The following is a 24,345-nucleotide window of genomic DNA, read 5'->3' on the forward strand; positions in this document are numbered from 1 at the left end:
TCTCCATAGACATGAAGAACATACAAGAATCAATGGAGGAATTCATCTTCATCAATAGAATGTCTTCGATTGGTAAAGAATCCACCTTCAATTGTTGTTCTCAGCTTCAGAATCAGATAGCTCTCCTAATTTCGCTCCCACAAAGTATATCCCACCACTTGGAAAAACTAGGGCTTTAAAACAGAACTTTTGGGCTTTTAACGCCGAGGCCGCGGCGCGGCAACGGCCTGGCGCGGCGCGCCCCTCAAACAGAAGTATTTTCGCGGCGCGCCTAGGAACTCTCGCGGCGCGCCCTTTGTACTTTCCATCTTTTTCTTCAGCCTTTGAGACTTCCAGCTTTCTTTCCTCCTCATGTTCTTCTTAAGTTCTTATTCAGCTCAAAACCTGCAACAATAACACCCACAAGTGATTCGATTTGCTTTACGCACGAACTAAACTTATTCAGTTCAATTCTTAATAAAAACCTATGGATTCATCACATTTTTGCATTGGTTTAGAGAAGAAATCACTTATATTAACACATGAATTTACCATTAATTTACTCCTAACAGTGGTTTATCTCAAGAATCAAACTCAATTTCCCAAGAGTATTGCACTCTTAAGATTTATAACAAGAACACTACCAATACAATTTTATCATAACAAGTGGTTTTTCACTCAAAAACCCTAAGGCAACTTAAGTGAAAGAAAAATATTTCTAGAGAGAGGGATAAAATAGAGAGATAAATTCCCAAGAAATTTGAAACTTTGGAGATTTGGTGTGAAATGAGGAGGAGAGGTGCCTCTTTTATATAAGAGGTGAAAAACCAAAAAATAAAACAACCCATGGGCAATTTTAATGCCCCAATTGATTTTAAGGTCCCAATCAATTGAATGACTTAAATAATTGATGATTTTGGCCCATTTTGGAAAGTTTGGATAAGGAGTCGTTATCAGTTACTAAGACACTATCATAATCGATTATATAATCGTTTAGGCTTCTTCCAATTGATATGCTTAAAGTCCCCATCAATTAGGTAGATCAAAAAAGCAATCTATTCGATTGGATTAAGGTCCCAAACAATCGGGTAGTTCAAAAAATCTTCCAATCAATTGGTTAGTTAAAATATGCTTCATGACAAGACAAGCTTTCACACTTCTCATTTTTCACAACTTTGAGACTTTCAAGATCCTTTTCTAGAAATATCAATCTTATAAGCACTTCAATAGAATCTTGAGTCTCCTGCTAGACGAGACTTGAGATGTCCTAAAGTTTGGTCACCATGATCAGAAAGTGGAAGAACCATTACTAGCGACTTTATCAAGTTTAGCAATCATTGATGTTATCCACATCAAAACTTTAAAAAAATTATCAGTAGGATCATCTACTTCATATCTGCAAGCACATAAATCTACAAATGAAATTTTTAGATTCTAAATAATAAAAGCAATTCAATTAACACATTTTTTATATATTTTATTTGATAAAATTTATTATTTAATATTTAAGTTTTTTCACAATTTTATTAAAGTTAAGAAAACACAAATTAAGTAAAACTTAATTTACATAATAGAATGTATCTCCCATTAAATAAACGAATTATATCTCTCAAATTTGATTTAAATTTAAATTTTTAAAATATATATATATATATATATATATATATATATATATATATATATATATATATATATATATATATATATATATATATATATATATATATATATATATATATATATATATATATATATATATATATATATATATAAAAATTATGTCAAATAGTTTACATAAAAACATTGAAATCACATATTTTTAATTTTAAATTTATTATTTGAACAAAATATCATTGAATTTGAATGAGTTGATTTGAGTTGGATTAAAATATGAGTTGAATTGATTTGGATAATTGGATTTATGGACTATGAATATTAAAGGACATTGAACGGACAGGATCTTTTGATTAAGGGTTTTTTAAAATTAAATTTCTTTTATTTGTAAATTATGAGGTGAATTGTTTATAAAATAAATAAATTAATTGCATAATAATATATACTAAATTTCATTGATAAGACATACACAATCACATGTTTACAATTTAATAAAATTAAAACAAGTATTTCAAAAATTCCATACAAATTTAATAAACAAAATCATAACACAATGACCGTTTAATTTCAGTAATATTGTAGTACATATGTTATTGCTTTTTCTTTTTTTTCTTCATTTGTATATGGACTATTAATCCGTTGGACTTGGTGGAAAATTACTAATTAATTTAAAAATATATGATAATAATTTTTTTTTGAGAAAATAAGATTCATTTCTTAAATTTTATAAAGGATTTTATATTTGATTTTCTAAATCTAAATTTATATTTGATTTACTAAATCAAATTTTTTATTTGATATTTCTAAAATAATAAACCAAATTTGATATGTAATAAACGCATCAATTATTAATAGATTCGCTATTTAATATTTTGTAAATTACATTAATGTAAATCACTCACCGACATTAAATTAAAGGTTCATTAAAAAGCCCAAAATAATCTTAAATCTATATAAACCCCTCACTCAATTTCTCAACTCACTTCATTGTTCTTTCTTTGCTAAAATTCTCTTTCCATTACAAACTCTTCTTCTTCTCATAGCTCAACGAGTTCTCATCTTCGCATTCGCAGACTTCAGGTAACTTGTTCGTCAAGGTTTCTTCTATTCTCGTTTACAAATTTTTTCGCTTTACATTATCATCAAGGTATGCGTTGGTTGAATGATTTAGGATTAGTCATGAGTGATGATTTGATATTCGGTACTTTAAAGCTCAAATTTTTAGGGTTTGATATGATTTCGGATCTGATCGCATTGGATATTGAAATGCTGATAAAGTGGTTGATTTGGATTTGGAGTGTTATTGGAATGTTGCTTCTTTTTAGATTATCATGGTTATGAATGTGACAAGGTTCAAAGTTAGGGTTTAGTATGAACTGGGATGTGATCGAATTGGGCATTGAAATTTAGGGTTTAATATGATTTGGGATGTAGTCAAATTGGATATTGAAATGTTGATCAAGTGGCTGATTTGGATTTTGGGTGTTATTGGAATGTTGTTTCTTTTTAGATTAATATGGATATGAAAGTGAAAAGGTTCAACAGAACTGATCGAGTCATTGGGACAACGTGCATCTATTGGCTCCAAGGAAGATGCAACAGAAACCCGTGTAGGTTTCTTCACAGTGAGACACCGTCTATTAGGGCTACTGCTTCTTATAGAGATGATACTGCATCGTACCATAACGCAAGGAAGCGTTGTAGTGTATCGCCTACGCCTGAATCTGCTAAGAGGGTCTCATGGAGAAAGACTGAAAATGACATGTCGGTTCCCAAACATACTACTAAGAAGGTCTTGAGTAGAAATTTGGAAGATGACAGAGAAAGGACACAAGTTCTTCCTCAGAAGCCTTCAACAAGCATCTGCAAATATTGGATGAATGACAACTGTGTTCATGGTGATAAGTGCCGGAATTTACACTCATGGTCTTATGGCGATGGGTTTTCCATATTAGCAAAGCTTCAAGGACACAAGAAGGTACTTACTTGGGCTTATATCCACTTCCTTCTAAGTTCCTCATAAAACCTAGAAATTTTGGCTTCTTTTTTAACTGATAATGCTCACGTGGTTTAATTAAAATATTTGTGAACAGCTTGCCACCGGAATTGCACTTCCAAATGGATCAGACAAACTTTATTCTGGCAGCGCCGACGGGACACTTCGGTCATGGGACTGCCATACCGGTCAATGTGCCAATTTGATGAATCTTGGTGCCGAAGCTACCTCTTTGATTAATGAAGGCCCATGGATTTTTGTTGGTCTTCCTAACACTGTCAAGGTAAGCTCTTATTCTTACTTCAGTTATTGTTTTCTTCCATTATATGGTCTTGTCAATTATATAGGACTGTTACTTGTAAACTGATTATGTCAATGTGGTTTTTGTGAAGGCATGGAATATTCAGACTGCTTCGCAGTTTACTCTTGATGGACCTAAGGGACGAGTCCTTGCCATGACTGTTGGCAATGATACACTCTTAGCTGGAGCAGAGGTAACTACTACCCGCACATTGATTTATGGTTGTTATCTAGATAAATCAGATTTTTAGTCCTCTATTTGCTACTAGTTGTATAGCTTATTTTGTTCTCTTACTTTTGAAACAGTTCATTTCATTGACTTATGTTAAATTTGATCATTTAAATCACAGGATGGTGTAATTTCTGCATGGAGAGGCAGCTCGGAACCCAATTCTCCTTTTGAATTGGTTGCATCCCTATGCGGTCACACTAAATCTGTTGTTTGCCTGACTGTTGGGGCTCACAACAAGATGCTGTACTCAGGATCCAAGGATCAAAGCATTAAGGTATTTTGTTCTTCTATCTTAGCTCTACACAGTTGCTTGTTGCTTTATATATGTTTTGTTTGATAATTATTTCTTATCGTTTTATTCAGGTTTGGGACCTAGACACATTTCAGTGTAAAATGACACTCAATGCACATGCAGATGAAGTCACATCCCTTCTTTGTTGGGACAATTTCTTGTTATCGGGTTCATCAGACCGCACTATCAAGGTCTGGTATAAAACCATGGAGGAAACTTTGGAAGTTGCATATTCACACGATGTAGAAAATGTAAGTTACTTAGCTAGAATGTTTAACATCTGTACATTGTTTAACATTATTCGGTTGTGTGTGTTCATTTGTAGTTGTCAATTTGATATTTCTTATAATGGTTGTGAATGAACGGTTTTTTATTCTGATTTTTACAGGGTGTTGTTGCACTTTCTGGGATGACAGATCCAAAAGATAAGCCTATAGTGTTCTGCTCTACTAGAGACAATTCAGTTCGCCTCTATGAACTACCATCGTAAGTCAACTTGCAACCATCACCATCGCATTCTAATGTAAACTTGAATCGGTTCTTGACCGCATGTCTACATTTATGATTTACAGATTTGCCGAGAGGGGTAGATTGTTTGCTAAGCAAGAAGTTGGATTAATCGATGTAGCTCCTGGTGGACTCTTCTTCACCGGAGACAGAACTGGAATGCTGACTGTCTGGAAATGGTTAGAAGAGCCCAAGGCTGCAGCATCCTCTTGAGACATGACAAATGCTTTCTTCCACCAACTACTTAACACCGTTGATGTAAATTGCGTAATGCTTTCAATTTATTTTTTCTCGAATCAATTCATGATTGCTAATAGTAAAAGCAAATTTGTATATATTTAACAGAGCAATTCCAGTTCCATTTTTGCCATCTGCTGTTAGTTCGATGTGATTATTGTAAAAACCAGTTTATATTAAATAGAAAATTCCAATTCCATTTTCTCCTACTTTTCTGTTTGTGGCATAAAATAACTTAAAATGGAAGTAAAAACATAGCAAGACTGTTCAAAAGCAAAATCCTAAGAAATCAAAAGACAAATTTAGCTTTGTATATTTTGATGGTATTGCAAGTTGTGTGCATGAATGTAAGTGTGATTACATAAAATGAGAAACTAGATGAAAAATACATGTAAGTGAGCCTCTGCATATTCATTAGAAATAGAAGACACATCGGTTTGACAACAAAGATTATAAAACTATGATGTCTTTATTATAAACAAAATAATGATGTTTTGACATCATGTTGAACATCACTCAATCAAACCAAGTATAGCTAGAGATTGAAGAAAAGGTAACTAATTTCAATGTTGGTAATATGAACTTAAATTTACTTTGATGCAAAAATGACTAGGATGAATCAAAGAGTCTCAGGTACATGATGGTAATTAGCTTGTTATATGTTTCACATTACTTTGTAAAAGATATTTGAATGAAAAGTGGGTCATTAAAGGTACAAGTACACATTATTTATATTAGGTATTAAATCATTTTAATAATGTGTGAGTTACAGTCGTGAAGATAGACTGACATAAATTATGTTGGTTTATGATTTATGTGTCTTATTTTACTGGTGTTTCATCATATTACTACTATTATTGTTGTAAATTTCTCTTAAAACTTAAATTATACAAGTGCATTTTATCGGCTAACTTTACAAGAATTTAGGCTTCCCCTGGTAAAATTATGGGTAATTTACCTCAAATTTATATCAATGAAATTGTCACATAAATTAAAATTTTAAAATTATATATTAATCTAAAACCTTAGACATTGAGTTTAGGGCTCTTCTCATTTAAAAAGTGTTAAACATTCTCTTTTCCATGTATTATGGAAGTCATTACCCCCATTTGACATATCAACATCTTACTACTCAAAAATGGGAAGTCATATATTCTTTCTTTGATTTCATTTTGATTCTTTAAAATTTTTGATTAATATGCAATTTTAATTTATGTGACGAAATTTCATTGATACACGTCCTTTTGGGGGGTAAATTTCCCCTAATTTTATAAAGGGTAGCCGAGAATTTACCTTTTTAATTTATATATGAATAAGTTGTGGTTGTAGCGAGAAATTCATTATTACTTTTATTTGGTTAGAAAGCAGCGGTCTGATTACGGTTTGGAGTAAAAGAAGATATCATGCATTAACTTGTGTAGTACTTTTGTAGTAACCATGACCCATCTATTCCCATAATATGCTTGAACTAAATTATAATCAAGTTTAATTTATTTTGTTTTGAAATTTCAAATATGTTGTTGTTATTGTTAGATGTAATTCATATTCAGTTTTATTTTAGATTTGCATTTGGTTTGTATTTCAGTGACATTTAAGTTTAGTTGTATAAATACTAAAACTTAGTTTTCAATTTTCAGTTTGTTAAGAAAAAGAATCACTTGTAATCGTTTTTTATTTTGAGAAAGAAAGTTAGTTGTAAATCTATTCTCTCTCTCTTCTTCCATCTTCATCTTCAACCTTGTGCACCAACAATTAGTATCTAGAACTCCGGTTAGATTCACAAGGAAACAGGAGTGTACGTGAGACATGTGTGATTGATTTCCGCTCATTCAACTCATAGTGAATTGAAGATCAGAATAGGTACAAAATCATATTTTTTTGATTTTGAGAGATTGGAAAACACGAGTGTTGGTGAGATCTGGGTGAATTTGCACAAAAACGAAGATTAACGACAGAAATGGTAGCTTGAACACAAAGCTTCCAGTATTTGATGGAAAGAACTGGAATCAGAGGATGATTATGATGCGTGTGTTGTTTGGCGCTAAAGATGTTCTTGATCTCGTCAATGGCAGTTACACGTCGGTTGCAGCAGATGCAACTGAAGTACAGAGAAACGCGCAAAGAGAACTGAGAAAGAATGATCAGAAGGCGATGTTCTATATCCACCAGTTTGTGGATACGAATGTGTTTGAGAAGATCCCTGATTCAAGGACGCTGAAGGCTGCGTGGGACACATTGGTACAGTGCTACGACGGTGATGCATCAATGAAAAAGGTGATCAATGAATCCTTCATAATGGTAACTTAACCTACAAGGTTAGAGATTCTATGAAATATGTTCAATAGATAAAAACAAGTGTGAAGTGATATGAGAATAAACATGTTATTGAACATGATTTCTAGAGCATCCACTAAATTCTTAATAAGATTTATACATTGCGTGGAATGGAGTACCTAATTATACGAGGATTCTAGATAGATTCACCTTTATGAATGTGAAAAAGAGGTCGTTTCCAATTAAATTTCAAGCATAGATACCTAGAGAGTTCACTAAAATTCGGATAGACATGCACGGGTAGTATAACACGAGCTTTTTGAGAATACACTATAAAGAAGTTGTATGTAGGTCTAAAATCAAAGAAGAAGTTTAAGACTACAATCACTCTTGTTAAATCTGAATCTTACTCGATATGTTGAGGTTTAATTCTGTTGACACCTTTGTTGATATACTACTTTATAACGAAGCGTTTAGTGCTATGTCTAAAATCTCTTTTTAAATTCAAGTAGAAAATTGTTGAAATAATTATTGTCCAAGCTAAAGTTTCAACATGGGTATTGAATTGAAAAAACACTTTAAGTCCCACATTGGAAACTTTCACTTATTTCAAGTGTTTATATACGGGTAGAAGTGAACAAGGATACCAAAAATTTGAAAACGGAGAGAGTAATGTCAATAACTAATACCATGGGTGGTTCTTACGACCAGCTCAATTTGGGTTGGGTTTTGGCTTATGGCTCAACTTGGTGTTAATCCTTATTTCTTACACTAGAAAGCTTAATTTTTTTAATAAGAAACTAAATTCGAAATTTCTTACACTAGAAAGCTTAATTTTTTTAATAAGAAACTAAATTCGAAATTGACACATCACCTGTTTCTGTAAGGATTGATTAAACATCTAAGATTGAGCCTAGGATTTAGGAGAGTTGTGTGACCTCTCCCTAAAATTTCTCACACTCAAATTGACTGATCCCACTCTATTACTTCTCAAATCACACCAAAAGCTTTTGATTTTTTCATTCCTCACTCTATCTTTTATGATACCGAACAACTTAATTGAGTTGATCCCGTTCTATTACTTCTCAAATCACACCAAAAACTTTTGATTTTTTTCATTCCTCGCTCTATCTTTTATGATACCGAACAACTCAATTGAGTTGTTTTATGTTGTGGACTTCATAGTTGATAGTCTACTTGCATAATTTTAAATAGGGACTCAACATTTTAAAGAAAACAACTAATTACACGACTAAGCCAATAATAAGTCAATTTTAAAACTTCGGAAATTAAAAAATAAATAAAATATGGCACAATCACAAGTTTGGCTAATTTGGCTAATCACGCAACATTGAAAACACTAATTTTGGCTAATTTGAATTAATAAGGTGTTGTCGTGTAATAGGGTGTTGTCAGTAGGAGAAGAATGCCTATTAATGAAAAAATTATTGAAGCATCAAAGACAATGTGCCAACCCACAAAAAATGCAAGGTCATGAACCTGTTAACAAACGCTTTGTACATGGTAATTAGATATTCATCATCCAGGTTCTACAGGAGTTTAAAAATTGATAAGCAAAACATGTGATATGCAAATAAACAGCAATAAAATTTCTATTGCATCTTTCTCCAAAAGCCATAAAATATGATAGCAAAATATTATACCAGTGAAACTATAAGCTACTCGGTGCATACAGCATACTATCATTTGTAAGTTGATTCAGCAACATAATTGCCAAATTTTAATTAGAAAGGTTCACCATCACTCCAACAATTGTCTTCATTATTATACTATGATATAATTACTTCATCAAATATTTTATCACCTATATACTAACCACCATGCAATGTTGATATAAAGACCACCACGTCTTTCTCTTCAAGTGTTGTATTCAGCTGACCGCTTAGCTCCCAATCACAGTCGTTCACAAGGACGAGAACTCCAGGTCTCCTATAACACAAATCACGGACAGGGAAAAAAAGTTCATCCATGTAATGATAATATTACACATTACACATGTGTGTTCAGTTATAGGTAATCAGATATAAGTAATTATGCATGATTCAGATATATGTATAAGCTCACTCAAGGGAACAGCTTTTAACTAATTATGCATGATTCAGGTATATGTATATCATCAAGCTTACACAGTATCTCCTTTTATGAACATTTCAGGCCTCTCCTTAATCAAGTTGGTTTGCACCCAAGAAAGCAATTCTCTCATGGTTAACTGAAAGTATGAAAGAGATAGTATTAAGAATGTCAAGCATAGAAGTGTGCTGAAAAAAACAATAAACCAATAATTTTGAAGTCATATACTACCTTGCCTTCTCCATTTTGTTGTTCAAATTCAACATTGACATGGTGAATCTTCTTGGAGTCACAGAGAAGCTCCAAACCCCCTCTGTATGTTTCAACCATTTTAACAAACCAGACAAAAGTTAAATTTCTAATTCAGATATAGATAACTACAGAAAAAAACAAACGGTTATTTCAGGCTTAAGTGCAAAGACGTTGAATGAACATTAGTTGAGACTTTAGTGTTCACCCACCTAAGCAAACAAATAAGATAAAGTGGTAAAATCTACATCTAAAATAATTGGGTAATTTTAAGCACAGTAGCAATATCAACAATATTGGATTGAGATATCCATATTCCTAGCCATACAAGAGTTTAGGTTTGAATTACTCTTCCGAGTCAACCAAAATACAAAAGTCAGTAATATCAAACATAAATCACTTTACTTTGAACTCACTTTTAGTCGGAATCAATTTTTCATAATCAATTCACTCACAATCAATTTGCTTTACAACAGAACTAAACACACGCTACACGAATTGAACTACAAAAACTCAACACTCAATCTGCCAAGGCTCTTAAGTCGACTGATCACATTATTAGGCTCTTCCCAAAATTAAAAATGTTTTGGAAAGACCAAATTTCCACCTACCCTTTCATCCTAAAGCATGTATCTTTTGAAGTTTTCAGCTTTTAGTCTCATTAACTAAAACTATATTCTAAAAATTTCATCTTTTTATTGAATTAGTAAGCTATGTATGAATAAATATGAGGCATAAAATAAGAGAATCTGAAAGAACAAATAAAGCATAACAAGTGAAAATTGAAGAAACGTTACGAGCAGAGAATTGTAATAACAGAACTAACATAAACATACCCGAACTCAAGTGTTAGTTGCATCTTGAATAATGGAGTTTGGGGAGTAAATCTGCAATTTTTCGTGCTCTTGCGACGGTGGCTGCAGCAGAGAGTGTACTCCGATTGGGTGCGACGGTGAGAGGGGAAATTTTCCACGATCGCGGTGAGTTAGGGTTTTATGCTCTGTTTGCGTTTCTTTGGAAAAACATAGGTTGAAACGATGTCGTTTCTTGGATAAATTTTTTTTTTGTTGAATTGTAAAACATAAAAATTTCTGGAATTATTTTACAAATTAAATTTTAAAACTGTTATTGAGAAAAAAATAATTCAAAAAATTTGTTTAAAGAGAGAAGAAAATATTTACAAAAAATTGTTTGAACAATAAAAACTATATATTTATTTGGTTAATATTTTAAAATGATTATCATTGAAATTTTCTTAAGAAAATGTTTAAGGCTTTATTTGGCTAAGTCATATGGTTGAACTTATAGCTGATAAGCTCGTATAATAATAAAAGACATGTTTGGTAACAGACTTTTCATTACGAGCTTATAGCTTATTTTACTAGCTTATAATTTATTTTTCAGACGATATTTAAATAGCGTTTTATCTTATTATAGCTTATCATTTATTCTTCCATTAATACCTTTATAAATTTTAATTATTTTAAATGTGTATTTAATTATTAATTAATAAATATTTTTTTATGTTTACATTTATCAATTAATTAAATCGCTAATTTTATCAAACACTTTAATTAGCTTATCAGCTATCAATCATCAGCCATTAGTTATAAGTTATCAGCCATCAGCTATAAGCTAGTTTCACCCAACTGCTAATTTTACAAACAGAACCTAACTTATTGAATTAATAATTTTGTTTAAATAAATATAGTTTTTCAAAAGTGTTATATATTTTGGATTTTTTTAAAAAAATAATCATGCTTTACGATAAAATTTCCAAATTACCTTTTACAACTAATTTTTAAAGTATCCATGTTTAAAACAAACAAAAATATGCGTTAAAAAGTAATAATCAATTCAATTGACGACAACATTGAAAAAGTAAGAGGAGTAATCAATTGAATTGACAACTACACTATGTATAGTCAATCTAATTGGTGACAACATTGCAAAGGTAAGAACAGTAGCCAATTTGATTGGCTACTATGTGTTGCAGTTTTTTTTAGTATACATAGGTGTGTCTTCCACCATTTATTTCACACCTCTTATCAATTTCTCCTTAATTTTTTCTTCACTTGTTCTAACATGCTTACTAAAAGAAATGGACATGTTTGTTTTTCGAGAACTAAGTCTATGATGAAGATGCGTTTTTGGAACATTCGGAATTTTCAGTTAAAGATGATAATGATGTTTGCACTAGATGATATTGTTTTGATTGTTGTAATCTCTTAGATATGTTATGTTATTAAGTATTTTTATTTATTGTTTGTGTTGTTGTTTTTTTTACAGGAACAAATTTAACTCATATCATTAACCAAATGAATGTCAATACAAGGAGGTACAACATTAACGAAATTACGTCTAGACCAAGAATTGGCCGCCTTAACTAAAGAGTCGGCAACCATATTCGCTTGACGCTTAATAAACTTTACCTCAAAGTTTGTAACAAGACTCAACAATCTCCGGATAGCATTAATAATAATATTAAACTTCGAATTCCCTGTAACCGCAAAATTAATTCCATGAATTACCACTTGAGAATCGCTTTCGAAAATCAAATTATTCAAGTTCATGGTAATAGCAATGTGAATGGCCTCCTTCAAAGCCAAAGCTTCAACTTCTATGGGTGATGTGATACCTTTATCCCAAGCTACACCTGCAACGATAAATCTCCCCAAATTATCACGAAGGCACCAAGCCCTATTCATAGTTTGGTAGTGATTATTAAAACCTGCATCAACGTTACACTTCAACCACCCTACAGCAGGGGGGGTCCAAACCAGAGGGAACTGAGAATCAATATTCAGGACATGAACATCTTGGACATTAAAACAATCAAACCAATTATAATAAGCTTGAATACCAATTCTCGCAAGATCTTTCCTATTATTATTCCAAACAATATTATTGCGGCTCTTCCAAAGATTCTCTAAAACCATAGCAAATCTCCCAACATCTTTCTTATCCTCCCTACTACAAATATCAAAGATGATAGACTTAGCATCACTAAATATTTGTGTTGTTGTTTTAAGCGTATTTATATTCGTTTTGTTGTAACCAAAAGTCATTATATATATTAAATGCCAACACTTCTTACTAAAACCAAAACACCTTAACATCACAACACCAAAATACCTTAACATCATAACACCAAAACATCCATCAAACATATGGCTATCATACACCATAACTATCATTTCTTCTTTTCCCCAACAAAACATTCACACCAATGTTGTCATTCAATTGACTTGGTCGTTCACCAATAATATCATCAACTCAAACAACACAACTCAACTATTATGGTATGGGCAACAAACTCAGTTACGGCGGTTCGTCAATGCACTCATCAGACTACGTAGAATTACAAGAACTTATTCGGAAATCTAGTGATGGTGATGTTTCAAAGATCTCGTTTCAAACGGAGACCGGTACGAAAAAAGGTACTTATGGGGTGTGAAATCGATAACATGTATAGTGAAAAAAATATTTCACATGTAATCTAATTTAAATTAAATATTATTTTGGCTTAAATGCAACTTTGATCCCCCTATTTAGCCATTTTCTTGATTTTGATCCCCCCCCATTTTAAAAATCACTATTTTAGTCCCTTTTTTAAGTTTTATGTTCAATTTTGGTCCCCTTTTCAAATTTGGGAGTATTTTTTAATGAGGTGGCGTTATTTTTGCTTATGTGTCAATGTCATGTCATTTTAATATAATTTTTTTAATTCATTATTTTATTTTCTTAAAATTTTCTTTTTAATAATTAAATATATTTAGTTATTTTATTTTACATATTTATTTATTTATTTAGAAATTAAATATTACATATTCCAAAATATATGTATGGGCCTAAACTCCAACTTTTTAATTAGTGCAGCCCAATCTCTAACATTACAACAAATTAAGTGTAAAAGTATATTATAACATGACACTCCTCCCACTTTGAATGATTTGCTTGACAAATCAAGCAATTTTTTTATAACATGACACTTCTATCCTTAACTAGGAAAGTTGAAAACAAACAAGAAAAGAATACAAAAATATCCAACTCATAATAGTATGAAAGATACAAGTAAAGAATATTCCCGAAACAACTTAAGCTACACTCACCAATTCTATCCTTTTCTTTTCAGTTTTACATGAGAAAAAAGCTAAGGAATTAAAATTGAACAAAAATGATAATCAAGCCAGAAAAGGATGCTTTATCACATGTAAAGTTCAACAAAAAAATTTGAACAAAAGGAAATTACAATAATGGCATCATTATTCATATGAACGATAGCAATGAATCAAGCCTAGCGCTTCCCTCTTTTCACTTTCTCCAATTCTTCTTCGGCGTCTTTTAACTGGCTTTGTAACGCTGATACTCTACGCTCTAATCGCTCTACTTGGTCGCTACTGCATAACGGTTGATACGGTGTCGTAAAATGTCTTGAAAATGATCTCAGAGCATCAACACCAGTAACCTGTCAAGAAAATGAATTAAGTGATTGTAATCCCACGTGTTAGTGTCGTGCGTCGGTGTTAGAGAGATCGAGAATGCAAAAACTTACCTCTTCGGGAAGAAGTGGTAGCTTAGTAATATTAAAGTCATCATACAACATGTAAAACTGGTCCAAATACTTCTGTTGCATTTTCATTCTTGCTTTAAGTAACTTGGATTCGACATCTGCGGAGGGAAAACAGATTAGCAGGTACTATTTAAAAGAAAATGCAAAGAAACATAAATGTTTCGGATATAACGAGCATGTTACCTTCATCATCGAAGATTACTTGATTAATGATGATGTTGTGTGTGTCAATCTCAAACTTTGTGAGTTCTTGAACCAATCTTTCGGTTTCATAAAGCGAGAGAAATTCGGGAATGCAAACACAGACAAAGGTTGTCATGTCCTGTTAATGAAGAAAAATAAAATAATTATGAAGTCATTTTGGCATATGAATAATACAAGCCGCAATTCATTGACGAAAAAACAATACAAAACTGAAATTAGATGAAAATCTTACTGGATCTTTGAATTGCCTATTAACTTGTTCAATTACATCCTTCATTCCTTCAAGCTTTCCGAGAATTGCATCTTCACCAAAATCATCACCCATGCCAAACATGCGAGTCATCTGTGATGGAAGTTAAGAAAAGTTGCCAATTACTAAATATTGAAACTGAACTTAGTCAACTTCAAACCATTATAGAGAATCTCATGCGATGCAAGAAGTCTCGGCTTTAAATCCATACCTGACTAAACAAACCCCCAAATTTATTTTTCAAAGACATCATCTTTGCAAGACCCTTCTCTAAAACTGACGGGAATTGCAACAGTCTAAGTGTATGACCAGTTGGAGCAGTGTCAAATACAATGACAGAATAGTCCATTGTTTGCACCAATCTGAAAAAATAGACATTATTAATCAAAACATGCTGAAGAATATTAAAAATAAGTTCAAAGGGACGTTTCAATATCCAAATGGAAGCATGACACAGTCACATACTTGCAAATCAATAATCAAATAAATGCTTGAATGAAAAACAATATCTTCTTCGCTCAGTGTAAGTAATACAAGTCATTCCTCCAACTTTAGATTTTAACGTTACCACTATAGATTTTAACATTACCATACACGGATTTATTCTTAAATAATCTTCTACTTAGATATAAGCAGCAAGGACACCCTTTTCTTTTATAACATCAATAGACAACATTTTAAGTCACATGTTTGCTATGACCTGTAAGGTCCACCCATTGAGTATGAAGGTGTTATAAAGTATATACATGGTGGGAAAATCATCTTCTCAGGAAACATATGCTTACTTCAAGGACACAGTAGCACGAGGTTATTGAACAAATCATGTTCACTTAGAAAATCGTGAGTGAAACCTCAAGATTAGTCTAAAAACTCCATATAATTAGGAGTAAATATCAATTAATAGATTTTTTTGTTCTTGAAGGCTTATCTTCAGAAGCTTACAATGTAACATCTTAAAATATTTGGCTTTGCTTGACTTCTAGGGAAAAGTAAAGATTCAGAAGGACCGGCAAAAGAACTAAAGCAGAGGGAGCAAGTATCATATTTATATGCATACTTGGGATTCATGCAATAAGGTATTATGTTGCGTAGCAGGTATGATATTCATATGCATACCGGGATTCGTGCAAATAAGGAACTGTGTAGCTTAGCTTTCATGAAAAAGTGGACAAGCTAAATATACGGTAAATCATTGTAACCTAAATATTTAACTTAGGATACAAATTTCCTTAAAATTTGTTTCTACATAGGTTTTTCAAAAGCTCCCATAAGGCCCAAAACAAGCTTTTTCTGAAACTATTACGTACAATTAGCATCAACGAGCTTTAACTCAAATCACTAAGATTTCCCAAAAACTAAACACTAGTCTATTCTATCATACACAACATGTTCACGTAACTCAAACAATTTCAGTGGAGTCGCACACATTGAGAGGCTGGGGATCAACGAATAAAACCATGCTCAATCAGCCGAATCCTAGATAACTAACTACGGCCTAAAGGGGATACCGTCTCACTGGGGTGCTAATTTGCCAAAGGCCCTAATTACGATCAGATCCATACAAAAAAACAATTTCAACAATCAGATTAAAAATCATGTTCAATAAGATTACAAGTAACAGTATCCTTACTTCAACATCTCAGCAAAGCTCATAGCCTCGTCAATTCCCGGAATCGCTCCAGCAAGCTCAGAGAACAAACTATCCATCCCATCAGAACCACCCATGTCATCATGCTCAACCGCAGGATCCACTTCCTACCAAAGCAAACATCACAAAACAAAACCAATCCAAATTAAAAGCCATCACTTTCGCAACACAAAAAATCAAAAATTGACAAAAGGGTCCTATCAAGATTCACAAAATAAAATCAAAAGGGGTTCAATTTTCAATTATTCACCATACAAAAAACAAAATTGATCACTTTAAAAACACAAAAAAATCAAAATTTGACAAAAGGGGTTTTCGTGAACGAACGAACCATAGCATATAGATTGGAGAAACCATTAACCAAAGTAGGGGTTTTCGTGAAGCGTTGTTGAAAAGCATCGCTGAGATTATGAGCAGGGTCGGTTGATATGATGAGAACAGAAGAGCGAACAGAAGCGAGAAGGATAGAGAGGATGGAACTGCATGTGGTTTTTCCAACACCACCTTTGCCACCAACGAAAACCCACTTGAGAGATTCTTGTTCTAGAACGTTCTGTAACGTTCCTTGAGGTTGATCTTCCATAGCTATCTCGCTGTACTTTGATGAATCAATCAAATAATCAAAGTACAACAACACAACACACAACACAACACGGTTTTTCGATAGAGAGAGAGAAGAAAGAGCGTTGGTTTATTTGTTTTTCGTTTGTTTTTGGATTTTCAACACAATTGAACATGTGAATGTGTTTTCAGATTTTGGAGAGTTAGAATCGAAATCGAGATGTTGTGTTATCAAGTAGAACCAATGTTTACCTTAAAATTTGTTAATATATTTTAGGTTAAATATATTTTTATTTTCTATAATATTATGAAAGATTAAAATTTAAATAAATTTAATAAGAACTAAAAGATATATTTAACTTATTATTTTCTCAACTAAATAACATAATATATATGAATTTTTTATAGGTTTAAATGCATTTTTAGCCTTCCAAATTTCTCATTTGTTTGATTTTAGCCTTCTAAATTTTAATTGTTTGGTTTTAACCCTTCAATTTTTTTGTCTTTTACATTTGATAGGTCTCCAATGACATGTAGACTAAACTTCGATTATGTGACATTAAAAAATTAAGTCGGCACTGATGTGGCACCAAAAATAATAACGTTAACTTTTATTTTAATGTTATAGATAAATTATTTGTTCAATGATACAAATTTATATATTAAGAATTTGAATGAATCATTAAAAGAAATAATTATAAATAAGGTTAAATATACGATGCTCCCTACTAATAGGTGTTGTACCCCAATTTTTTACCATGGCATTTCACCTCATTTGCATTGGATCTCAAAAAGTATGATCATCATTCATAATCATTCATGAATCATTAGCTAACAAAAAATATACAAAAAGATTGTGTTTTGCTTGTTGCTTGTTTTCCAAGATAGGTAACTTATGAAGGAACTCAAGAAAATTAGGGTTTTGTGGCTCACAAGGTGGCTCAAGATTTCTCACGTGCTCAAGTGATTCGTCTCATTGATATCAAAGCCAAGTATGGTTCAATTCAAGATCAACAACTTTCAAATTCATCTGGTACACAACTAGGTTTTTGACCTAATTCTTTAGAAAGTTGACTTTTGGTCAAAGCATGGTTCCATGGCTCTAATTATGATTCAATGATCTTAAATTCATCATTATAATCCACTCATAACATCCATTTGGCTAGAAGAGTTTGATTTCATTAATGCTTAGAAGAATTCAATTCATTTGGAAAAAGTCAATTGTTCAAGATCACCTTTGACTTTTGAGAAATTTGGTCAACCATGAACTTTTGAAAATCAAAATCATGATTATATGATTATTGAAGTCATTTGATCAAGAAAAATCAAGAAAATCAATCAAAGATTCAAAAGTCAACAATTAGGGTTTTGACTTTTTCATGAAGAATTACATGTTTTTTTGCCTAACTTTGAATGGTCATAACTTCCTCAATTCTTGGCCAAATTTTGTGCTCTAAAGCCTCAATTGACAACTCTTCGACATCTTGTCGGGGATGAGAAAAAAGAAAGAGGAAAGATCTCGTGACTCTCGGGATTACAAGGGACCACATGGCCGTTTCCACGAGTTCACGCCCCTTACCGCCTCGCGAGAAAAAATCTTTTCCGAATACGCCAACGCAAATTTCTGTCAGGTCGGGGTTAACTTTCCCTGACAAACGCCAACAAAACCAAACAAAGATAAAACTAAATACTGCTGGTTCCACAAGAGCCACGGGCATACCACCAAAGACTGCATCCACCTTAAGGATGCAGTCGAGATCCTGATCCGAGAAAGCCATCTCAAAAAATACACGAAGAAAAGTGATTATGCTCAACATGAGCCCCGAGATACAAAAAAGTGTCGAGGAGGAAAAACTTCCTCAAATGATGTCAGCATGCCTGTAGCCTTGAGCGTAAAGCGACCAGAGGACTTCTACGCCCTAGACGAAGCCGCATTTCCCATATATATGGCACCACATAGTCCCTGGGAGAACTTTCCCTCTTCCCTGGTCATGTCGAAGGGGAAAACAGCAAGATGACAGTGGGCTCAATAAAAAGGAAGTTCGAGAAACTCATTAGTGCGAGCTCCAACGCCAATTCCACCCTCGACAAGAACTGGGGAAATTTCGCCCATATCGCGTTCTATGGTGAGGAAATCCCCGATGGTTCCCCTAACTTGAGCATTCCTATGCTCGTGAGGGCACAGATGACAAAGTTTGATGTTTGAAACATTCTGGTCGATCAAGGGAGTTCGGTCGTACTCGTAGCTATTCTCCATGTTGCAGCTGGATGAAACACAATTGACACCATACGTAGGCTCCGACCTGCATGGTTTCAGTGGCGCAATCACGAAGCCATGGGGATACATAGAACTGCTCATCACATTCGGGGCCGCAGAAACGACTAGAGCTATCAAAGTCCAATTTCAAGTGATAGTATGCCCTTCACTTTACCAATGTATCCTCGGCAGGACAACACTGGCAGAACTGATAGTTGTGCCTTCCACGATGCACCTGAAGAAGAAATATTACTCCTTCAAGGGTCTCGTTGCAACCCTCCACGGAGACACCGAGGTCGCAAGGAGATGCTTTAAAGCAACATCGAAGAGTTGAACTCCATCAGCGCGCTGGCTAGAAACAAGCCCGCTCTGCCCAACAGTTCCGAAAAGCCCAGATCACTACCCCGCATAGACTTAGTTGACATTGACGATTGTTTCTCCATAGATAACCCGAAAGATCATAAGAAAAGAGATAAGAAAGCCTCGTTGACCATGATGGATCTCTCCACTACGCCTGACTAAGAGCCTGTAGGTCCTCTGCGCCCCATTCTTGATAGGATATTCGAGGTCATCCTCTTCGGTGATGATCCCAAAAAGGGAGTGAAGATGGGAACCGGCCTCCCTGACCTAGCAAGGAAACAACTGAAGGCTTGTCTAAGGGAGAACTCAGACCTGTTCATATGGAGCGCATTAGAGGTGCCCGGACTGGACCTAGATGTAGCCTATCATCAGCTGCCTATGAATCCGACCATTAGGGTTGTAGCTCAACATAGGAGGAAGCAGTCTCCTGAGAAAATGAAGACTGTTGAAAAAGCTGCAAAAGACCTCATCGAGGCAAATTTTATTTCGGAAGCCAAGTACACAACTTGGTTGTCCAATGTTGTACTTGTAAAAGAATCAAATGGAAAATGGTGTATGTTTGTTGATTATATCGATCTCAATAGGGCTTTCCCCAAAGATGCTAACCCCTTGTCTAGCATAGATAAACTCGTTGATAATTTTGCAGGTTTCAAACTTTTGTCCTTCATGGATGCATATTCTAGATACAGCCAGATCCTCATGGAAAAGGGGGACAAGAAGTACACGGCCTTCATGAATGAGTCGGACAACTATTACTATAATGTAATGCCATTCAGTCTGAAGAACGCCTAGGCCACCTATAAGAGAATGATGAACAAAGTCTTCCGAGGAGAAGTCAGTGACATGCTGGAAGTGTACATGGACGACATGATCATTAAATCCCAAAAGTAAAACAACCATACGCTCCACCTCAAAAAGATCTTTGACCAAGCACGATAATGCAAAATGCGATTCAAACCCGGAGAAGTGCACCTTCGAGGTACGAGCATGAAAGTTCCTTGACTTCTACCTAACAGAAAGAGGAATCAAAGCCAACCTCGACAAGTGCAGGGCCTTCTCCGAGCTTCCGACACCAAGCTCAAATAAATCAATTCAAATGCTGAATGGGATGCTTACCTCCCTGTCTCGTTTTGTGGTGAATTATGCCCAACATGTTCCCCCCTTCTTCAAACTCCTTTGCAAGGAGGCAACTTTCGAGTTGATAGACGAGTGCGACAAGCCATCCTCCATTTCAAGCAAGCATTATCAAAACCACTAGTCCTCTCTCGTCCCGACAACGGGGAGACCCCTTACCTCTATCTAGCAGTCACGACCGAGACCATCAACGCGGATCTTATCCGAGAAACACCTGAATGGCAGAAGTCCATATACTTCAAGAGGAAGGCCTTACAAGGTCCTGAACTCAGGTAGAAACAAATTAAAAATGTCGCCCTGGCCCTCGTCAATGCGGAAAGGAAACTAAGACATTACTTCCTGGCCTATACCATTGTGGTACGTACGAACCAGCCCGTAAAGCAACTACTAGGTCGCCCAGACATGACTTGTAGCATGCTCCCATGGTAATTAGATCTCTCAGAGTTCGAGATCAAATACAAAAACAGGAAGGCCCTCAACTCTCAAGTCCTGGATGACTTCATGGCAGAAATGACCCTGACGCACTCCCCGACGTGCGGAGCACATAAATGGACCATATTCGTAGATGGCTCATCCAACTCAACAAGGAGTGGAGCAGGCATCATACTGGAGAAAGAGGAAGGGATCCTCGTCGAAGTTTCCCTTGCCTTGTCTTTCCCAACATCCAACCACTAGGCAGAATATGAAGCCTTCCTCATCGGCATGCGTCTGGCTGAGGATCTTGGAGCCGAGGAAGTCAAGATTTGCATAGACTCCTAGTTTTTCGCTTCCCAGGTACAAGGAGAATATCAAATTAAAACTAATAAGCTCTCTGAATACCTATCCCTAATAAAAGAAAGGATGACAAAATTTACATCTGTGGAAGTAAAACACGCTCCCCGCAAATATATTGTCCGAGCAGATTTTCTGTCCAAACTCGCGAGTACAAAGAAGAATGGAGGAAACAAGTCTTGAAGATGGAAGTAGTAGAAGAATAGAGGAAGTATGGCCCCTATCTCGAGGTTCTCGCACACTATCTCGAACTCCCGGATGAAGGCTATAAAATTAGGGTACAACTAAGAAGGAGCAAGGCGTAGATGGCCACGGACAGCCACCTGAAGGTCGCTGAAGGACACCCGGAGTCCCAAATTTCTGAAGAAAATTTCATACAAGGGGAACTGGTTGGCCTCGTATTCCGAGCAAACCCTGTCATCTTCCCTGGGGAAGAGAACCCTCAAATACTCCTTAACACCCGCCAGATCTGTCTTCGCTGCCACATTTACGAACGCCTCCTCTGGAGATTCAATAAAAATTGAGGTCGTCCCCTGGGGACCCAATGCGGTCCATTCCTCCCTGGAGGACCCAAACGCATCTTGGTCAGACACTTTTCTCAAGTGCATCCTGCTTGGGAACGTTCTAATCGGTCGAGCTACCTTCCTCGTAACTACGACTGGTATCACTCTTGATTTCATCCTCAACATTACAAGCCATCTGTACCTGAAAAGCAATGGAAAAAAGTGAATTTGACTTCGAAATCAATTCTACCCCTTCACCATTAATCAAGTGAAAGGGCGTGCAAAGGCACGGGGACAATGTCCTCGACCAAAGCCCTTACTCACACAGCGGACAAAGATATCGGGAACTCAATAAAATCCTCCTCGAGAGGGTTTAGCTCCTCCACGAAATGCAAAACCCTAGACCCTCGTAGGGAAGGATCTCTAGGACTTTTAGGTTTAAATGTCACATGAACACCCACAGGAAGACTCATACAGTCTGTCGCACAAACCCATATTACAGCCAACGTCCATCGGGAAACTCATGTACCTCATCTATTGCAAGTTCACCCGCCATAACTACGGCGCCCGAACGACCAGAAATGCCAAAAATTCTAAGTCTCTTACACGCCCCCATCGGCGCCGACGTCCAAATGTGGTAGAACCACCGTCAGACACCAACACTCTCCAAAAAAACGTCGATTCTATACAATTTTGCCCTAGCTGCATGCATCTCTAAATAAAAATAGGGATAAATCTTACGCAAAGTAGAAAGGGATGAAGAACTTACGTGATAAATGAAGGTTGTACGGTGGTCGAGCAACTTCAAACGGCGGAAGATGGCGTTAAGCAACGACGCGAGGAGACTGCGAGCAGAGAAAGTTGAGAAGAGAGAGAAGCAAAAGTAAAAATGAAAATTGGACCCTCCTATTTATAAGAAGTGCTAAAAACGCGTGAACGGACACATGCTTGTCTGGGAACGCGTGAACGGACACATACTTTCAATTCATTTAATGCAACGCGTGGCTCGATGCACGCGTGTAATGTCACCCCTTCGAGTCATATCAATTGTTCGACTCCCCGCTAGCCGGCCATACGAGGCGACGATAAGGCTCCTCGCACACATCTCTCCTCGGAGGAACCACGAGACGTCACCGTCTCCGGCAACGGGTACTAACCATGCACATAATTTCTCCCCGGATCATAGATCGTTCTTAAGTCATTATTTCCATGCTCAAAAGCAACGACTTGGGAGACTCCTGTTCTGGACTGGCCCAATGGCTAGATATGACCTAATCCACTTCTGCATCCAGAACGATCTAACAGTCTTGGCCCAACCAGTTGAGGACAAAGAGAAGCACTTTCCCTCATACCCCTTGTCGGGGACATATCCTCACTTGGCCAGAGGGCCAGCAACCCATTGTTGTCCTCGGCCAGGCCTCCACCTGCGTCAACCTCAAGACATCCATTCTTCCCCACAGTCGAGGACAAATGGTCACCTGCTCTATGGACACCATCGCTTGCCAAAAGTACGTATCTGTCCGCCCCAACGGCTAGTTTCAGACAGCCTTCTAGGATTCCTAGTTTTACGCATAGATTCCTAACAATCACATATTTTTAGCTTGGAGCCCCGGTCCAGCTTAAAATATGGACCAATGGCCAAGCGTTGGGGCATTATAAAAACCCTCTCATTTGAGAGGGTCCGGTAATTCAATTCAAACTATAAAAAATACTCAAACGTTTATATGCTCCTACTAACTGTAGTATCGGAGTGCCTTGTAGGTACACCCCTTCCTCTCCGCCACCAACATTGTACACGACGTTGCTGGTCCATTTTCAGGTTTTGATCAACCGATAAGATCAATAATTATTGCAACAAACAAACAAGTTTAAGTAACAAACTAGTAACAAACCCATGCATACACACGAGTTCTGTTTGGTTAATCGAATTTGGATACATCATTTATTTTAAATAAAAATGTTAAAAAAGAAAAAAAATAGATAAATAATTGATTATTTCGTATATAAAAATATTTAGATCAATAATAGAATTTTTCCCGTATACCATTTTTGGATTAAAAATAGGGTCCTACTTCATTACCCAACTTAAAATGTTGGGTAACTTTACCCACTTGACATGTCTCTCATAGATTGGTTGTTATTTATTTCATTTGTCATGTCATCAATACTTTCTAGTTTTTAATTTTTACCCATATCATTTTATAATTGCATATTTGTCCTAACTCTCAATTTGTTTTAAATTATTATTTTTAATTAAAAAAATTAGAAGTTTCTTTTCATTCATTCATTTTCTAAATGGATGAAATTGGGAAA

At 35.2% G+C, this 24,345-nt stretch overlaps 4 protein-coding genes across 5 annotated transcripts; 1 reads left to right on the forward strand and 3 right to left on the reverse strand.

Annotated features, from left to right (window-relative positions):
- Window positions 1-2,541: 2,541 nt before the first annotated feature.
- LOC131618373 (zinc finger CCCH domain-containing protein 48-like) lies at window positions 2,542-5,279 on the forward strand. Of its 2 annotated transcripts, XM_058889610.1 has the most exons (8): window positions 2,542-2,673; window positions 3,104-3,571; window positions 3,687-3,872; window positions 3,982-4,083; window positions 4,240-4,395; window positions 4,485-4,664; window positions 4,802-4,899; window positions 4,986-5,279. In XM_058889610.1, exons 2-8 carry the CDS (start codon window positions 3,110-3,112, stop codon window positions 5,131-5,133), a joined length of 1,332 nt encoding a protein of 443 aa, XP_058745593.1. In that variant the 5' UTR covers window positions 2,542-2,673; window positions 3,104-3,109; the 3' UTR covers window positions 5,134-5,279. The 2 variants fall into 2 exon arrangements, with proteins under 2 accessions (XP_058745593.1, XP_058745592.1); XM_058889609.1 differs by having other exon boundaries at window positions 2,567-3,571.
- Window positions 5,280-9,054: 3,775 nt separating this feature from the next.
- On the reverse strand, window positions 9,055-10,776 carry LOC131618374 (ubiquitin-related modifier 1 homolog 2). The gene is made up of 4 exons (XM_058889611.1): window positions 10,608-10,776; window positions 9,754-9,835; window positions 9,579-9,661; window positions 9,055-9,381 (listed from the first exon to the last, which is right to left on the reverse strand). Exons 1-4 carry the CDS (start codon window positions 10,628-10,630, stop codon window positions 9,264-9,266), a joined length of 306 nt encoding a protein of 101 aa, XP_058745594.1. The 5' UTR covers window positions 10,631-10,776; the 3' UTR covers window positions 9,055-9,263.
- Window positions 10,777-12,068: 1,292 nt separating this feature from the next.
- On the reverse strand, window positions 12,069-12,839 carry LOC131620054 (uncharacterized). The gene is made up of 2 exons (XM_058891079.1): window positions 12,303-12,839; window positions 12,069-12,188 (listed from the first exon to the last, which is right to left on the reverse strand). The coding sequence occupies exons 1-2, from the start codon at window positions 12,837-12,839 to the stop codon at window positions 12,069-12,071; spliced, it is 657 nt and encodes a 218-aa protein (XP_058747062.1).
- A 959-nt stretch (window positions 12,840-13,798) lies between these two features.
- On the reverse strand, window positions 13,799-17,247 carry LOC131618375 (ATPase GET3A-like). Its single transcript, XM_058889612.1, has 7 exons — window positions 16,778-17,247; window positions 16,429-16,553; window positions 15,010-15,160; window positions 14,781-14,891; window positions 14,528-14,666; window positions 14,327-14,442; window positions 13,799-14,239 (listed from the first exon to the last, which is right to left on the reverse strand). Exons 1-7 carry the CDS (start codon window positions 17,027-17,029, stop codon window positions 14,069-14,071), a joined length of 1,065 nt encoding a protein of 354 aa, XP_058745595.1. The 5' UTR covers window positions 17,030-17,247; the 3' UTR covers window positions 13,799-14,068.
- Between the last annotated feature and the right edge of the window lie 7,098 nt (window positions 17,248-24,345).

The sequence above is a fragment of the Vicia villosa genome, linkage group LG7, assembly GCF_029867415.1.
Source record: "Vicia villosa cultivar HV-30 ecotype Madison, WI linkage group LG7, Vvil1.0, whole genome shotgun sequence".
NCBI classification, from domain to species: domain Eukaryota; kingdom Viridiplantae; phylum Streptophyta; class Magnoliopsida; order Fabales; family Fabaceae; genus Vicia; species Vicia villosa.

What these genes read in the sequence shown, in the direction of transcription:
- LOC131618373 (XM_058889610.1), top strand. Translation starts at nt 3,110, where the DNA reads ATGGATATGAAAGTGAAAAGGTTCAACAGAACTGATCGAGTCATTGGG. An exon ending in GTCTTCCTAACACTGTCAAG is followed by an intron (nt 3,873 to 3,981) that starts GTAAGCTCTTAT and finishes GTTTTTGTGAAG; the next exon opens with GCATGGAATATTCAGACTGC. An exon ending in CACTCTTAGCTGGAGCAGAG is followed by an intron (nt 4,084 to 4,239) that starts GTAACTACTACC and finishes TTTAAATCACAG; the next exon opens with GATGGTGTAATTTCTGCATG.
- LOC131618374 (XM_058889611.1), bottom strand. Translation starts at nt 10,630, where the DNA reads ATGCAACTAACACTTGAGTTCGG. An exon ending in CAACTAACACTTGAGTTCGG is followed by an intron (nt 9,836 to 10,607) that starts GTATGTTTATGT and finishes TGAAACATACAG; the next exon opens with AGGGGGTTTGGAGCTTCTCT. An exon ending in AACAAAATGGAGAAGGCAAG is followed by an intron (nt 9,662 to 9,753) that starts GTAGTATATGAC and finishes TCATACTTTCAG; the next exon opens with TTAACCATGAGAGAATTGCT.
- LOC131620054 (XM_058891079.1), bottom strand. Translation starts at nt 12,839, where the DNA reads ATGACTTTTGGTTACAACAAAACGAATATAAATACGCTTAAAACAACA. An exon ending in TCGAAAGCGATTCTCAAGTG is followed by an intron (nt 12,189 to 12,302) that starts GTAATTCATGGA and finishes AAGTTTATTAAG; the next exon opens with CGTCAAGCGAATATGGTTGC.
- LOC131618375 (XM_058889612.1), bottom strand. Translation starts at nt 17,029, where the DNA reads ATGGAAGATCAACCTCAAGGAACGTTACAGAACGTTCTAGAACAAGAA. An exon ending in TCTCCAATCTATATGCTATG is followed by an intron (nt 16,554 to 16,777) that starts GTTCGTTCGTTC and finishes TTGCTTTGGTAG; the next exon opens with GAAGTGGATCCTGCGGTTGA. An exon ending in AGCTTTGCTGAGATGTTGAA is followed by an intron (nt 15,161 to 16,428) that starts GTAAGGATACTG and finishes CTATTTTTTCAG; the next exon opens with ATTGGTGCAAACAATGGACT.